General features: G+C 47.7%; 3 protein-coding genes across 5 annotated transcripts; 1 reads left to right on the plus strand and 2 right to left on the minus strand.

The window, feature by feature from the left end:
- Positions 1 to 406: 406 nt before the first annotated feature.
- LOC311029835 (myosin light chain 5-like) lies at positions 407 to 2,361 on the plus strand (the record flags this gene model as incomplete). Its single annotated transcript, XM_084035228.1, has 6 exons — positions 407 to 518; positions 619 to 694; positions 792 to 896; positions 1,414 to 1,492; positions 1,562 to 1,610; positions 2,257 to 2,361. Exons 1-6 carry the CDS (start codon positions 483 to 485, stop codon positions 2,359 to 2,361), a joined length of 450 nt encoding a protein of 149 aa, XP_083891354.1. The 5' UTR covers positions 407 to 482.
- Positions 1,802 to 9,446, minus strand: hpse (heparanase). The gene is made up of 12 exons (XM_084035227.1): positions 9,073 to 9,446; positions 7,384 to 7,508; positions 7,141 to 7,269; positions 6,718 to 6,891; positions 6,295 to 6,466; positions 6,021 to 6,068; positions 5,778 to 5,871; positions 5,560 to 5,666; positions 4,554 to 4,668; positions 4,206 to 4,327; positions 3,998 to 4,132; positions 1,802 to 3,591 (listed from the first exon to the last, which is right to left on the minus strand). Exons 1-12 carry the CDS (start codon positions 9,273 to 9,275, stop codon positions 3,432 to 3,434), a joined length of 1,584 nt encoding a protein of 527 aa, XP_083891353.1. The 5' UTR covers positions 9,276 to 9,446; the 3' UTR covers positions 1,802 to 3,431.
- A 409-nt stretch (positions 9,447 to 9,855) lies between these two features.
- On the minus strand, positions 9,856 to 16,668 carry helq (helicase, POLQ like). Of its 3 annotated transcripts, XM_084034397.1 has the most exons (19): positions 16,109 to 16,247; positions 15,382 to 15,636; positions 15,021 to 15,181; positions 14,686 to 14,864; positions 14,217 to 14,417; positions 14,026 to 14,098; positions 13,853 to 13,950; positions 13,644 to 13,742; positions 12,810 to 12,955; positions 12,467 to 12,706; positions 12,173 to 12,314; positions 11,977 to 12,081; positions 11,709 to 11,907; positions 11,270 to 11,427; positions 10,994 to 11,092; positions 10,729 to 10,902; positions 10,405 to 10,518; positions 10,199 to 10,333; positions 9,856 to 9,968 (listed from the first exon to the last, which is right to left on the minus strand). In XM_084034397.1, exons 2-19 carry the CDS (start codon positions 15,600 to 15,602, stop codon positions 9,885 to 9,887), a joined length of 2,628 nt encoding a protein of 875 aa, XP_083890523.1. In that variant the 5' UTR covers positions 15,603 to 15,636; positions 16,109 to 16,247; the 3' UTR covers positions 9,856 to 9,884. The 3 variants fall into 3 exon arrangements, with proteins under 3 accessions (XP_083890523.1, XP_083890522.1, XP_083890524.1); XM_084034396.1 differs by having other exon boundaries at positions 15,021 to 15,636; positions 16,109 to 16,668; XM_084034398.1 differs by lacking the exons at positions 9,856 to 9,968; positions 10,199 to 10,333; positions 10,405 to 10,518; positions 10,729 to 10,902 and having other exon boundaries at positions 10,999 to 11,145; positions 15,021 to 15,636; positions 16,109 to 16,668.
- Between the last annotated feature and the right edge of the window lie 59 nt (positions 16,669 to 16,727).

Consider the following 16,727-nt stretch of genomic DNA (forward strand, 5'->3'; position numbering starts at 1 on the left):
TCCGGGTTCTCCGGCTTCCTCCCACAGTCACAGTCCAAAGACATGCAGGATGGGGATAGGTTCATTGATGACTCTAGATTGCCCGTAGGTGTGAATGTGAGCGTGAATGGTTGTCTGTCTCTATATGTCGGCCCTGTGATGGACTGGCGTCCTGTCCAGGGTGTACCCTGCCTTTGCCCAATGTCAGCTGGGATTGGCTCCACCCTCCCCAGGATACAGCGGTAGACGATGGATGGATGGATGATTTAAAGTTGATTCTGTTTATTTTTAACCACATTAAAGAGGGAATCTGTGCTGCGTTCACTGAACTCTTCAAAAAGTCGGATTGTTGCCGATTACATTTAAGGTTGAAACAATCCGTGTTCCCTTTATGTTCTAACGTGTTTTAATGAGGTAAATTACATTTGAAGGCAAGCAGGAAGACGAAGAAGAAGGAGGGCGGAGCCAAACGAGCTCAGAGAGCTTCGTCCAACGTCTTCTCCATGTTTGAACAAACTCAGATTCAAGAGTTCAAAGAGGTGAAATCATCGTTATAATATAATATTATAATAAATAATAATGCTGATGAATTAAATGAAATTAAATAACGGTTTCACAGAGTTCTTCGTCGTCTTTCAGGCGTTCACTCTCATCGATCAGAACCGGGACGGATTCATCGACAAGGAGGACCTGAAGGATACGTACGCCTCTCTGGGTGAGTCCTCTGTGATGTCACACAGTCCCGGGGTCATGTGGGCATGTGGACCAATGAGCTGTCTGTCTGTCTGCTGTCTGTCTGTCTGCTGGGGCAGGTAAACTGGAGGTGAAGGAGGAGGAGCTGGAGGTGATGCTGAAGGAGGCGACGGGTCCCATCAACTTCACCATGTTCCTCACGCTGTTCGGGGGGAAGCTGCACGGTGAGGCCTGCTGCATTCTGGGAAGTGTAGGAGACTCACAGCATGAGCTGCAAAGTAGCTCAGTACTTTTACCCAAGTACTGTACTTAAGTACAACTCTGAGGTACTTGTACTTTAGTGGAATGTTTCTCTGGTCGTTATACTTCGACTTACATTTCCCAGAGAGAATGAAATACTCTTAATGTAGTACTCTTAGCAGTGTAGAAATACGTGTTACTAGTAAAAGTACTGCATTTAACATTCAGTTATAACATCAACATTATTACAAAAGTACAAAAGAAAAGGTACTCTTTATGTAGAATCAGTTAGCCGATTGACAGAAAATTAATGACATTTTAATGGAAAAACATTTTGACTTATAATATAAAACAGTAGTCGTATAATCTAATAATATATAATAGTAGTTGTATAAAATTCTAATAATCAACTTCTGGATTTTATCTAATCTTTGAACTTTACGTTGAATGATGTCGTCTGTGGCTCACCTGAGCTAACCTGTCTGTGGTTGACCTGAGCAGGTACGGACCCTGAAGACACAATCTTGAATGCCTTCCGGCTGCTGGACGCGGACGCCAGCGGCAGCATCCACCGAGACGAGTGAGTCCGAGACCCGAATCCTTCACCACGCTCTGATTTCACACTGTGACTCGGTTTGTTTCCTTCCAGGATCCAGAAGCTTCTGATGACTCAAGCTGACAAGTTCACAGCTGACGAGGTAAACCAGTTAATAACATATTATTAATGTGTTATTAATGCATTATTAACATTAGTAATGCATTAGTAACATGTCATTAACCCGTTAGTAACATGTTATTAACATTAGTAACGTGTTAGTAACGTGCTAGTAACGTGTTAGTAACGTTCATGGCTGAACTTCTGATTTACATGAAAAAAAGAAGGAAAATCTCAGCGTAGAAAAGTTTATTTGAATTGAAACACGTTGAAATGCAGAAATGAAATAAGTACTTAGTAAAAGTACTTTAATTAATTGAAAAGTACAAAAGCTTTATCAACAACATATCCTCAAAGTACAAAAGTATTAACAAAGCAGAATAATACATATATGATTGATGTGTTGTGTTGATCTTTTTAAAACTGAAGATCATTTTAATGACTTTATATCATCTGTAATAATAATGTATTAGATGATTTATAATCTGATTATTAAAGCTGTTGCAGTAAAAAGTACAACATTCAAAAATAGAAAGTAGCAGGAAATATAAATACTCAAGTATAAGTACTTCAAAACAAAGAGTACTCGATTATATACAATGAAACTAATATTCAGGGCTCAGCAGATGATCCAGGAATCACAGAACCATAGTACATTAATAACTGTGGTTATGATTCGGTGTTTGCAGGTGAAGCAGATGTTCGAGTCGTCCAACATCGATGCTGCAGGAAACCTGGATTATAAATCTCTTTGTTACATCATCACACACGGGGAGGAGCAGGACGAGTCATGAAATATTACTATTACATATCATATATTATAACGGTTGCAGTTAGATGACAAATATCAAAGATCTGCATTTGTTTTTCTTTCAGTTCAAATAAAACATTTTAACTTGGAATTTATGGACATTTTGGTTATTGTAACATGAAACGGAGATTTAGCATTTAACTCTAAATCTGATGTACTTTACTTTACTTGAGTACTTCCTACTTCTCCTGCGCCACATCTCAGAGGTAAATATTTATTTTGCATTTTTGCAGTTCCTTTCATCCCTTCCTGTCCAGGTCAAACCTCGTATCTCCAGAAGAGTTGATGCTGAATGTTTGTGATGAACTGAAGAAAAACCAAACCAGGAGATACAAGGTTGTCACAGGAGGGATGATCAACCTAATATCCTCATTACTGCAGCAGGAATACTAATCCACGAACATCAGATAATAGTACTACATTAATACTTTACTACTTGAAATACTTTCATATACTTTGACTTCAGGAAGGTTTTTAGTCGTAGTTCAGTATTTTAGTTTGGTATTATTTTACTTATAGTGCAGTGTTCTCACAGAGGGGTATAAGTACTTTACTCCACCATCATTATTTTTACTTTTACTACTTGAACTACAGTTTCATCCTTTTACATGAGGAATATTTTTACTAGATGTGAAGCAAACAAAACTTTTGCAGGGGTTCCACAAGGCTCAATGCTTGGACCACCGCTTTTTGAGTTTTGCTGATCTCAAGGTTTTCAACGCAGGATTTGTACTTTTAGTGGAGTATTTTCACAATTAAAAACCTTATTCTGTTGTGTAAACATGAAGTGAAGAGAGTTTCATTTTAATACTGAGGTCATTGTTCCGATGTATTGTATCTTTGTATTTGAAAGGTGGTACTTTTACTGCAGTAAAAGATCAGTAACCATAAACTTTATGAGCAAAACGCAGAATATTTACTCTTTTGAAGAGAAAGAAATCAGCACCAGATTGGTCCACAGCCTCGCTGTCACCGGAGTTCCAGTGGTTTTAGTCCATTGATGGGCAGCATGGCGCCTGCTGACATCCACGCCAGCGGGTCACATGGTCCAGGTCACATGCAGGCTGCAGCTTCAGCGTCTGTGAGGACGAAGAAGGCGAGCGAGAACGCAGGAAGCTGCAGACGCTCAGCTGGAGGAAGTCGAGCTGCTTTCAAGTCGGGGAGAGTTTCATCGTCCAGCATCTTCAACACGCCGCCGTTCAGCTTCACCGACCTGCAGCACAGACACAGAGTCACAGACAAAAACACAGAGTCACAGACACAGAGTCACAGACAGAGTCACAGACACAAACACAGAGTCACAGACACAGACACAAACAGTCACAGACACAGAGTCACAGATACAAACACAGTCACAGACAGAGTCACAGACACAAACACGGAGTGGCAGACACAAACACAGAGTCACAGACACAGAGTCACAAACAGAGTGACGGACACAAAAACAGAGTCACAGACACAGAGTCACAGAGTCACAGACAGAGTCACAGACACAGTCACTGTTACTCCAGTACTTTACTAGAGTAATTTACCCCAGTACTTTACTAGAGGTCTGTTACTCCAGTACTAGACCCGGACAGGAAACGGATGTTTCAGGTGAGTGAGGAGGGAGACGGTACCTGGAGTCGAGGCCGGCCTCCGACTGCAGGATGAAAGCCTCCACTGGGCCGGAGGAGGCTGCGGCAGGAACCCGGATGTGGACTGGCTTCTTATTCAGGTTCAGAGAGATCAATGTGACCGATCCGCTTCTGTAGCTACAGAAATACAGACGAGTTACTGCAACGGGTCTCAGCAGACAGTGGGGGTGGGTTCTTAAAGCAACAGTACCTGTTTCTGTTGGAACAGTGCAGATAGAGTCTCACTCTCTTACCGCCGGCAAAGCCAGACAAGTCCACGCTCAAGACCTCCAGACCCACGAGTCTCTTGTAGAGAACCGACAACCAATAATCCTGGAGGAAGCCACAGTGAGGTCACAGCATGAAACCGAAGGCTCAAGAGCTGACAACATGCAACATGTTTACGTAGTTAGTTCAGTCACATGTTAGCTGGACAAAACCATGTGAGCAAAACATAAAAAACCTTAAAAACACATTAAAGACCTCGTCTCAACTTGAAAGAAACCGGATGAAGCCGGATTAAAACATGATTATAGTTATAAATGATGAAGAATCTCACAGGAAGAGGATCCAGATTCTCATCAACCAGGTGGTAACTGCCAGAACCAATGAACACCTGCCGCATCACAACATCCAGACCCAGTCTGGCTGCCAGGCCCAGTTTATCCAACCACCTGGGGACAGCATGGAGTCAACACTGAAACACATTAATAACACTGAAACATGCATTAATAACACTGAAAAATGTTAATAATGCTGAAACGCGCTAATAACACAGAAACACACATTAATAACACTTAAACACACATTAATAACACTTAAACACATGTTAATAACACTTAAACATGCATTAATAACACTGAAGCACGTTAATAACACTGAAACACACGTTTATAACATTGAAACACACATTAATAAGACAGAAACACACATAACATGTTCATAACACTGAATGGCGTCAATAACAGAATGTTACATACTATGCGCTAAGATATTATTATTATTGTTGTTATTATTCTGCATGAGAACAGTTTTACGATGAAAAGCAACGATTGTTGTTACTGAGCAGCTGTGAGGTCATGAGACAGGGCTGCTGGGTAATCAGTTAACCCAATAAAGTATTAGGAGTCCTCAGAGACCACACGGCTCCTGTTAGACCTCCATGGGGACCATTGAGACTGCAGCTTTTTATTTTTAGTCCTTCTAATCCTTCTAAGCAACTTTACTGAGATGCAAGTTACGTTAAGTCAGTTGGTCAATAAAATGTGAGGAAATAGTTCCTGGCATTCTGGTTGCCACAGAGACGACTTCAAAGAGTCCATCCATCCATCGTCTACCGCTTATCCTGTATTCAGGGTCGCGGGGCGGCTAGAGCCCATACCAGCTGTCAAGCCGGAGAACCCGGAGAGAACCCACGCTTACACGGGGAGAACATGCAAACTCTGCACAGAAGGAACCCAGGGCCGACCCAGGAATCGAACCTGGGACCCTCTTGCTGTGAGGCGACAGTGCTACCCACTACACCACCGTGCAGCCTTCAAAGAGTCCAAATGATTTAATCTCACATGAACCCGGCGACGAAGGTGTCCGACAGTCCAGCGGCTCCTCCACCGTAGGCCGAGCTGGTCTCTCCGAGCCAGACCGGCTTCTCAGGAGACGCCAGCTTTACTTCCTAAACCAGAAAACATCCACTGTTACATCTGGACTCCAACAGTCCACGTGTCTGACTCTGGGGGTCCAAGTGTCTGACTCCGAGGGTCCACGCGTCTGTCCACATTATTACCTCCAGGACTTCTTTGGTCTTCAAGGCCAGAGAGTCCAGGATCTCAGGGTCTAGGAAGTCCTCCAAAGATGTGTCTCTCCCATTCACATAGTAACTAGCAAACAGAGAGAGAAGCATTCGGTAAGAGAAGAGGAAGTAATGGAGCCTGTGTATGATGTGTACTTATACACTGTGTACTCATGACACACAAAGTACAAAGTGGTCCAGTGGGATCCAGGTCCGGTCTGTGTGTGGTGAACTCACTGGTGCCAGGTACAAGCATCAACGGCCTCAGATCCGGTCTGCAGGAACCTGCAGCAACAAGCACCAAGTACTAGTACAACAGTACACACAGTACTAGTACAACAGTACACTCAGTACTCTTAGATACCAGGTTCATGTAGTACAACAGTACACTCACATACCAGGTTAATTACTTCATCATGTGACCAAGTAATTCAATTATAAACCTGAATCATCACAGAAATATCATAGTATATTTATATACATATAAATATAAATAAATGTGCCGTCTCACCCCTCCAGCAGGTCTGTCCGATGGTCTCGAGGCTGACCCACATCGGGCCCGTACAGCCCGGCGTCCCGGTACAACTTGGACTCGTTCATCATGGCTCTGAGACGAGTGAAGTCCAGACCCAGCTGGACCCCGTCCACCCGGATCCCGGCCTTCTTCTGGTAGCTGTTTGGTTCTGGACACAAGCAGGTGAACCAGCAGAGCTCAGATCCAACGTGCAGTGATTTCACAACATGAAGTCACTTCCTGTTTGCTCAGCGATGTGATGAAAGGCCTCACAGCCAATGAAAACGCTGGAAACTTAAAGCTCAGATCAGAGACCACATAAGAGGTATCACGGTTACGCCACACCGATAATCACGTAAAATAATCTATTTCCCACCTGAGTGGATGTCTGGGAGCTAAAGGTTCGTTAGCGTAGCTCACCGTTGCCCAGCTCCCAGGACATCCGGTAGCGTCGGGACTCACAGTAGCGCAGCAGCGAGCCGGCGTTGCTGCTGTTCCAGATGTTGTCAGCTGTTCTGAGCAGAGCGTTCAGGCCGAAGATCAGATCCAGACCGGAGCAGTTGGTGAAGGAGTAAAGCAGATCTACAGTGTTCTCTGAGACAGGAAGAGCAAGTACTCACAGCCTTTACTACTACAAGTACTAATACCACACTGTGAAAATACTCCTTGAAACCCTTATTGAAGTAAAAGTACATTATCAGTTAAAAAGCAGTGGTCCAAGCATCAAGCCCTGTGGGACTCCTGATACAAGTCTGAACCACAGAAAACCTGATCGACCACATTGATGTCAACATTCATTGAAGGCATTGATGAATGTGAGAATGACCATGTCATGTGACGTACCTGTGAACTTCACCCTCCCGTACTTCCTCTTTCGGTCTTCTCTCATCAGGACCAGCTGTTGGTGGGTCCAGGCCTTCTTCAGCCGGTCCTCCAGCCACGAGGGCAGATCCAGGTCTCCACACGACGCCTCTGACAGGACGGGACATTAGTCATATTTCACACATCTCCCCCAATATTACAGAAAATCAGTTTGTTCCAATATGCTAATTCAGGTTCAGGTCTGTGGGAGAAATGAGTATTTACCTGCTGAGAAACCCGGTTCTTGATGAGTCCTCCTCGGGCTGAACTCCATGAAGTCTTGTCTGGTCCCCCCAAATCTCAGAAAGGCTGGACTTAGTGCTTTAGCCAGAGTCCTGATCTTTGGAGAGCTGGAGAGGAAATATATGGATATATATTTATACATACCAATGGCCACGGGTGTGCCAGGGTGTGCCGGTGCCACCCACAGAGGCAGCTGGCACACCCCCAAAAATTGCCGTCAGACGATGCGTTGCGACACCGTCACCTGGCAACCTGCCAAGTTTGCTGACGCGCATGTGGCCTCTACAGTGGGCAGGTGTGCACCCATCAGGAGTGATTCTGATTTGCAGTCGTTGTGGATTGTGATCCTTGACAGACAGCTGTTCGAACTGAACAAAAGTTTTCAGAGTGACTCTTATGGAATAATGAAGGCTGCTGCCTCCCTGCTGCCTGCATCAGGCGCGTTTTGCCAGCTGGACGCATTGCGCGGGCCGAGCAGGCATTATGGACTTGGTTTGGAGGCCTCTGAATTGACTGTGTTTGCGCAACTCATCAAACGGAAAGTGAACGGGGGACAAGTGTTGGACTCATGTGACAAAGATGTTTTTCCCAACATGAACTGTTTACTGCGTATTCTGATAACAGTCACTGTTACAAGTTGCTCTGTGGAGCGCCTGTTTTCAGTTGTAAACCGGATTAAATCCACCAGCAGAGCTACAATGCTCACAGAGAGACTGAATAGCATCTCGCTGCTCATGTTTGAAAAAAGAGCTCGCGGAGAAACTGGACTCTGATGAAATAATAAATGCGTTCAAGGCCAAGCCACGCCGTCTTGCCCTTTAAATTGAGAGCTGCGCAGTGCGCACAGGTAAGCAGCAATATCGTTGTGTCCTTTACTCCTGATAAGCCCAATAGTTGTGTTCAGATGGTTAAATGGCTTTGTTGATCATGCGTAATGTGGATACGTTATGGCTCTATGAGAGCGCATGAGTGTGTCATATTTCACTATGTTCATCTCATTGGGCACTGTGTCTGTGTGTATGTTTTTGCGGTGTTTTATTTTTGAGAACACAAAGTGTGCTTTTTCTATTACCTTGTTATTGATTTATTTGAGAGCATGTCACATGTGTGAATGTTTAGACCTGATGTGAACTACTGTTGACTATTACTGATAGAAGCACACAACGTGTGGGTATTTTTTGTGTTATGAATGTTGTATTCGAGAAGAGATACATTCTTTTCAATGTTTGGAGGTGTAACACTGTTGAAAATAAATTTGGCACACCCAGTATTTGCTGGTGCACACCCAATGTCTTTTTTCACATACAATATGATACATACAATATATATTTATAAATAAATATATGTATACATATACACACATATTTATATAGGCCTACATACTACGCAGACTGTTCATCCGACAAAAGGAGAAGTTCGAAGACGTCTCTGGAGATTTCTGTTTAGATCGAGTGATTGAAGAATCACAATAAACATATAACGTCTGTATTTATACAACATAATACTACAATATAAAAGTACTCGGAATGAAGTATTGCGGTATGTTATCGATCTTTAAATACATAATAAGCTAAGACTTAGCTATTTCATTCTCTGTCGGTTTACAGAAAAAAGTTTGTTTGCAGCTATTGCGGTTTTTACGGGAATTTCCTTTCCGTGACTTGAACGCACCTCAGCAGGAACATGAACGCCTCCTCGGCGGCCAGACTGGCGTCGATGGTGATGGACAGAAAGCGCGGGTCCACCCGGCGTATCACCGACAGATTCAGATCCACGACTGAAGAGTTCCGGCCCAGGTCTGTGGCGACGTGGACTCCTGTTCCAGTAGTCTGGTTCCAGAGGAGAACCAGAACCAGCAGCCCGACAGACTCCATGGCAGCAGACGGACTGCGGCTCCAACCAGCTCGACGCTTCCGGGAGCTTCCTCTTGTTAACAGAGCCGGAGCCTCCTCCCGGGCCCCGGCTCAAGGTCCCGGATCAGGGTCCCGGTTCACACCGGAGCCACTTTATATATAAAGTATATATTAATGTATATATATATAATGTATATATATATATAATGTGTATATGTATATATATATATATATATACACATCATGCAGCAGTGATGCCCCTAGTGGACACCAGGAGAACAGCATGTATTTGCTCCGAGCATGAGAAAAGTTACATCCCTGCTGTCAATACTACGCATAAAAATAATTCATAACAATACTCAATAATAATCATGAAAAATGATATTCATAATGATAAATATGAACAATAACTAATAATAGTACAAAATAATAATAATAATGAACTCTTCCCTTTGTGTAGGTTATTTTAATACGTTTATATTTCAAAGCAAAGAAAGGATAAAAATAATTAAAACAAACAAAGACAGTAGAACTTTTCTGTTCTGTGTGTGTGTGTATATATATATATATATATATATAAACGCATAAAAACGCCATCACATGATATATATATATCATGTGATGGCGTTTTTATGCGAGCGGCAGATCTGATGGCGTCGCCAGCAGCTCGTCCACTTCCTCCTGGAGCGCTGCAGCCTTTTCATTCAGCAGCATCTGGAACACAGACAGAGGTCATGTGACCCTCACCAGGACTACCACCAGAACCCCCACCAGGACCCTCACCAGGACCCCCACCAGGACCACCACCAGGACCCTCGTAAGGACCCTTGTCAGAACCCCCACCAGGACCCCCGTCTCACCAACCCCCCCACCAGGACCCCCTGTCTCACCAACCCCCCACCAGGACCCCCGTCTCATCAACCCCCCACCAGGACCACGCTCACTTTAGCAGACGCCACCATCTGGTTGGCTTGCTTCCTGTGCAGGTTTTCTATGGTGTTGGAGAGAACTGCTGGGTCAGCGTTCGCCAGGTGAGTCAGCGTTTTGTAGCCGGCGTTATAAAGCTGCTTCGCTCTGGACTGAAGACACAAACAGGCTGATTATAGATATATTATTTTTTTAAATGGAATGTGAGAGAAGCTCCACCCACCTCCAGGACTCCGCCCACCTCCATCAGAGGGACGAGTTCAGCCGTCACACAGTAGCTCAGCCTCCTGGTCAGCTCCACCAACAGAGCTCTGAAGGGCCAGAACTCCTCCAGCTCCTGGTACACACACACACACACACACACACACACACACACACACACACACAGAGAGAGAGAGACACACACACACACACACACACAGACACACACAGAGAGAGACACACACACACACAGACACACACACAGACACACACACACACAGTCAGGCAGTGATACCTCTGTGAAGTGAGACCGGTCTCAGGCAGACAGACAGGCAGGCAGTGATACCTCTGTGAAGTGCAGCACGCAGCAGCAGAAGGCCGAGGAGGAGCTGAGGAGGGTCTGGACGAAACCCCGACTCAGCTGGAACCGGTCTGCCACGGCCCAGATGTTGGTCTCCTTTAGCAGGGAGAACAGGACCAGGGCCAGGTACATCCGCCGCACCACGTCCAGGTTCACCGTCTGGAAATGATGGTCATGCTGGTTTACAGGAGGACTGGGGTCTGAGCGGTGACCTGCTGAGGAGGTCCTGGACTCAGGGACCGGGTCTCACCTTCCGGACCGTCTGTCCTGCTGCCTGTCTGGCGATGAAGCTCTCCGGCACACCAACAGCCGCCGACATCTTCTGCTCAGCAGCCGACAGCACCGTGAACTGAAACGGGACCACAAGACCAGCTGGTGGGCTCAGAGACCAGGACTCAGAGACTAGAGACGAGACCAGAGACTCAGAGACCAGAGACTCAGAGACCAGGGACTCAGAGACCAGGGACTCAGAGACCAGGGACTCAGGAGAAGGAAGTGATGTCATGAAGACCGCCAGGGACTCTACCTGTCTGAAGTAGACCATCCAGTCCGGCTTGCACTGGGAGACCATGTCGTAGGGGGTGACCAGGTAGACCAGGTGCAGGCAGCTGTTCAGCAGCAGACCCTCCAGACCTTTGGAGAGGTCTTTGTAGAGGACGTCACTGTAGACCAGATCCACGGAGCCTGGGGGTCAGACATGAACACCAGTCACACTGACGACAGCTGACCAGGACTGAAGGTCTTCAGTAGACCCCCATCAGACCAGGAAATTAATGATGAATTATTATTATTTATATTATTCTATTTAACTTCCAGCTCGTTTCACTTTAAACCAATTTGATTATTTTCATTCTCTTCATCCGTCTCATCACTCAGTGGTGTTGGGTTCTGGTCCTGGTCCTGGTCCCATGACTTATATCTCTAAACGTGGGTCACCGTGTGACCACTTCCTGTCAGAGCGTCACCTTTGTACGTGGCTCTTCCCAGCTGGGTGACCTGCAGCGCCCCCCCCTCCGTCACCCGGACCAGGTCTTTGTCCTTCAGCAGGTCCACGCTGTGCTCCACCTGGTCCTCCAGAGTCCGGTCTACACACAGCTTGCCCTGCTGGACGTACAGCAGCGTCCCACACAGGAAGTCCCTGAGCTGCTCCAGCGATGTGGCCACCTGCAACACAGACAGCATTCAGCTGCGTCCCCACGGCAACGCTGGCATGGCGCGCAGGGCGGGGCTTACGTGGAGTCCAATGAGGGACAGGATGAGGGTCAGCAAGCCCCGCCCCCCGGCCTGCAGCAGGCCGCTGACGCAGGTCTCCATCGGAGCACAGAGCAGAGTCTTGGCCTGAGGAAGAGACCACGGTGTCAACACGGGGAGCATCAAACAGGAAGCATCAGCACCTCTAGGTGACGGGCGGCGCCGCGGCTGCAGGTACCGTGATGCGGTCGCTGTCCTGCAGGATGAGGACGCTCTCTCCCACGGCGTCGATGCCGGCGCGCCCCGCACGCCCCACCATCTGCTTGTACTGGCTCCTCCGCAGGAAGTCAGCGGCCACGTACGGCGAGCGCAGGATCACCCTGAGGGACGCCGCCGCAGTCACACAACACACATCAACATCATCACACACACACACTGCAATCACCATGACGACCGTCAACAGGACCACGGATACCAACAAACAGCACCGACGTCCGACAGTTAAAGTTAACGGGGAGGGGGGGGGGCTCACCTGCGGGCAGGTAGGTTGATGCCTGCAGCCAGCGTGGAGGTGCAGGCGAGGAGGCAGAGGACCCCGCGGGCGTAGGCCTCCTCCACCAGCCTCCTCTCCTCGGAGGTCAGCCCGCTGTGGTGGTAGGCCAGACCGTACGGCACCGTCCGCCGGAGCACCGGGCACAGCGAGCCGCTCCCCGCCGCCTTCAGCTCCCGCAGGAGAACGCCTTTCTCCTCCTCACGCAGCCGCAGGAAGTCGCTGAGAGAGGATGACATCACTGAGTCAGCTGGTCAGGGGGGTGATGACATCACTGAGTCAGCTGGTCGGGGGGCGATGACATCACTGAGCCAGCTTCACTCACCCTTTCAGGTATTTGCAGATCATGGCCGCCACATTCTCACAGTTCTTCTTGGTGGGACAGAAGACCAGACAGGAGTGAGTCGGGATGACCTCCGTCACCAGGGCGATGATGTGGTCCGGGTCTGTCTTCTGCATGGAGCTGGAGTACTGAGGAGGACCACATTGACAACAGACTGGACTGGAAATCTAACACAGAGGCTGTGTACAAGAAGAGGATGAGCAGACTTTATTTCCTGAGGAAGCTGAGATCGTGTGCAGTAAGATGTTGGAGATCTTCTACCAGTCTGTTGTTTCCAGCGCCATTTTCTTTGCTGCTGTGTGTTGGGGCAGCAGCATCAGAGCCAGCGACAACAACAGACTTGATAAAATCATCAAGAAGGCTGGCTCTGTACTTGGTCTCAGGCTGGAGTCTCTTGAGTCCACACCTTCTCCCACAGGCTGCTCCAGCTCCGATGTCGACTTTTTATATCGCTCTTTTTATATGTTGTTTCTTTACCTATTGTGTTCTTTATCTTTAGTGTTGTCACTGTGTGTAATAATGCTGCTGCTACACTTTAATTTCCCAGCTTGGGATCAATAATGTATATCTATCTATCTACCCGGGACCATTAGTGGAACCTGGACTTCAGAGCAATTCTACCTTCAACACTGTTTCACACATTCAGCTTCCGTCCGTCACCATGGAAACACACCCCACACACGACACAGTCCCTCTGTGTGTGTTATCAGGGCTTCTCCTTGCTCTGTTGACATATCTGGCGGGCCTTTTAGTGTGATGACCTCATCGCCTGGTTGAACCTGAACGACGAGACGATGAAACAAACAATGTTTTTACCTTAAAGTTGAGAAGACGAGAAAATCTGAAACATTCCTCTTCCTTCGGGTCCACTTCATAGATGGTGTCGTTCAGTTTAACGTACTCCTTCAGCTGGACCTGAACACACCACACAGCGGCTTTATTACTACTAGTATACTATATGTGTGTGTGTGTGTGTGTGTGTGTGTGTGTGTGTGTGTGTGTGTGTGTGTGTGTGGAGGGGTCACCGGTCTGAAGTCGTTGGTGTAGTTCTCGGCCCTCAGGAACGTCTGCAGGTCGCCGATGTTTCCCAGTGTGGCGCTCATCCCGATGATCTGCGTGGTTTCTGGAGACGGAGGTTCAGGTGAACGAAGGTGTTAGAGGCCCACAGGAAGGTCAGAGGTCAGAGGGTAGGACTTACTGCTGGTGTACAGGACTTTGGCCAGCGTCATCTCGATGACGGCGCCTCTGCTGCCGTCGCCCAGCATGTGAAGCTGCAGGAAAAAGTGGATGTTAGGCCTCCACCTCCTCCACCTCCCCTCCCCCCGTCCACCTCCTCCACCTTCACCTCCCCCCCCTCAACCCTCACATCTAGAATAAAGGGAGGCAGACCTCATCCACCACCACCAGACCCAGGTCCTGGATCCTGCCGGTCTCGATCAGGGAGTTGACGAGGCTGTGGGCCTTCTCGATCGTAGCCACGTACACCGACCTCCTGCTCCGCCTCTTCAGCGGAGGAAACCGCCCTCTGCTGCCAGCGTACTCCTCCACCAGGAAGTCCAGATCCAGACCGAAGCTGGCGAGGCCTCGGACCTGCAGAGCAAACACAAGTGGTTTCCAGAGGTTCAGAAGGAGGGCCGGACAGGTGTCCCACAGGGCTCTGGTCTTGGAGGTCTGTCTTCTGAGCTGGACCACATTCACTTCCCATATTGCTTTGGTCTGAGCTACTAGGGGTCCTACGAAGCCACAGAGGACCCTCATCCCATTATGGGTTTCTTCAGGTTCTGGTCCCTGTGGAGAAGCAGTGGAGAAGCGAGGCCACATAGCAACAGCGAGGCGGGTCTCCAGTCTGGTCCCGTACCTTCTCCTGCACCAGCGATATGTACGGTAAGATGAACATGCAGTCTTTCTTCCGGCACAGCAGCTCTCTGAGGACCAGGATCTCAGCCACGAGGGTCTTCCCCCCGCTGGTGGGCAGTGAGTAGATCAGGTTCTTCCTCTGCTGGACGCAGTCCAGGTTCAGACAGGTCACCTGCCAGTCTGGGGACAGGAAACACAAACACTGGTTCTGTCAGATGTTAGCTTAGCTTAGCACAAAGACTGCAAACGGAGGTAAACATCTAGCTGCCCACTGGTTCCTATAGATATATACTTTTACATATACATATATATATATATATATTGTATGTCCTTCACCGTATAAACTCTGGATCCCTCTCAGTTTGGACATCAGGTCCTTCACCCTGGTGGGGAGTCCAAAGAAGGGCCCGAGGTCGGGGATCTCGCCACAGACCCTCTCCATGGCCTGCCTGGCGACGCTGATCTCCTCGGAAACCACCGCCTCTTTCAGCACCAAGCTGCGTGACAGGGCAGCGGGCGCCGCGGCGTTACCGAGCATCGTCCACTTCATCTGCTCAACCACGCTCCTCCTGGCCGTGCTCCTCCCCTCCACCTTCCTGCCAGCGGCCCTGAGGGGGGTGGAGGTCTGGTCTCCGTCCTGAAGTCTGCTCCGCTTGGCGTCCTCCTGGACTCGGTCCTGAAACTGCTGCTGGCTGACCGGGAGGTCCTCGAAGGCCTCGTCTCCGAGGCCGTCCAGGATGGAGTCTGTGAGAACGTCTTCGCACACCTGTTTGGACCGTAGAGTGGTGAAGACGGGCTGATCCGCGTCCTCGCTTGGGGGGGCGTTGGCTGGCGTGATGACATCATCATGCTGGCGTGCCTCCTGCTCCATGCGGTCCAGCTGGTCCTGCAGAGAACTGTCCTCCAGGATGCTGTCATAGTCTCCAAACAAGTCCTCGGAGTCGCTGCAGAACTGAGATGGAAACATGATGACCTCATTGATCATCTTATTTCAGATGATTTCATTGTTTTTCCTCTCAATAAAGATGTCGTTTTCTCTGTGACGTCATAACAACAACAGAGGAACTACTTTACTAGTCTGATGGTTGCAGCTTCTCAAAAGTGTTTCAGACCATTTATTTTATTATTTGATATTATTAACAATAATTAAGGGTAGAAGAATCAGTTGTTTTAATCATTAATCACACAACTCCTTCCTTGATTGATTGTTTGGTCCATAGATTGTCAGAAAATAGTGAAACTTGTCCATTACAGTTTCATAAAGTAAAGAATTAAAATGTTTCTCCAGATTGTAAAATGAAAAAGCTGAAAACATTCAGCAGATATTATATATATTATAATCACATCTTCTTATTCTGTCCATGAACACTGGTTTCAGGTCTGTATGTAAGTTACTAATAGTAACCCTGATGATGATGATGTACCTCCGCTGTCTGTTTGTCAACCATGATGCTGCCGAGTCTCCAGGTTTGGGGACATTTCTGGAAGCAGGTGGCCCCTCCCCTCTTCCTGCCGGGCGTCACGTGACTCTTCACGTCGTCCCTCCTCTTCCTCTTCCTCGGCGGAACTCGTTTTATTTGGATGTGTTGCCTCCCAGCGCCGCTCATCGCCGGTTCATCTTGCTGAGACGCGTTAGCCAGACCGGAGATAACGGCTACCAGCTAACTGTAGCACACGGGGCTAACTGCTAACCCAACACTAGCTCCTGGGCGTCGGCTCTTTGGTTGGACCCTAAACACACGAAACACTATTAAATATATGACTTGTATTCATGTATATTAACCAGGCTGACTCCAAGTTAATGAACTCTTGTTACTCTCGCCCTGTCGGACGCGGAGAGACTCCAGCAGCAAAATCTGTCCACATCGTTCAGAGCGAGAGAGAAATCCCGCCGTCACTTCCGTCTCCGGTTTCCCGGTTCACTAGCTAGCGGAGCTAACCGATATGTTTGCTTGTTTTTATTACTGACGCTGCATTGACCAATTGATAAGTTATTGATTACAAGATAACTCACTCGATACTAATCGATACTGCGTGTTCTGT

This window comes from Eutrigla gurnardus, assembly GCF_963514095.1.
Source record: "Eutrigla gurnardus genome assembly, chromosome: 19".
NCBI lineage: Eukaryota > Metazoa > Chordata > Actinopteri > Perciformes > Triglidae > Eutrigla > Eutrigla gurnardus.

Bases quoted from the DNA above. Each gene is read 5' to 3' on its own strand.
- hpse (XM_084035227.1), bottom strand. From the start codon at position 9,275: ATGGAGTCTGTCGGGCTGCTGGTTCTGGTTCTCCTCTGGAACCAGACT. The intron at 7,509-9,072 runs GTGCGTTCAAGT...TTTCCTCTCCAG, and splicing joins GCGTTCATGTTCCTGCTGAG to CTCTCCAAAGATCAGGACTC. The intron at 7,270-7,383 runs GTAAATACTCAT...CCGTCCTGTCAG, and splicing joins AGAACCGGGTTTCTCAGCAG to AGGCGTCGTGTGGAGACCTG.
- helq (XM_084034396.1), bottom strand. From the start codon at position 16,291: ATGAGCGGCGCTGGGAGGCAACACATCCAAATAAAACGAGTTCCGCCG. The intron at 13,951-14,025 runs GTAAGTCCTACC...CTCCGTCTCCAG, and splicing joins CAAAGTCCTGTACACCAGCA to AAACCACGCAGATCATCGGG. The intron at 9,969-10,198 runs GTGAGCGTGGTC...TCTGTGTTCCAG, and splicing joins AGATGGTGGCGTCTGCTAAA to ATGCTGCTGAATGAAAAGGC.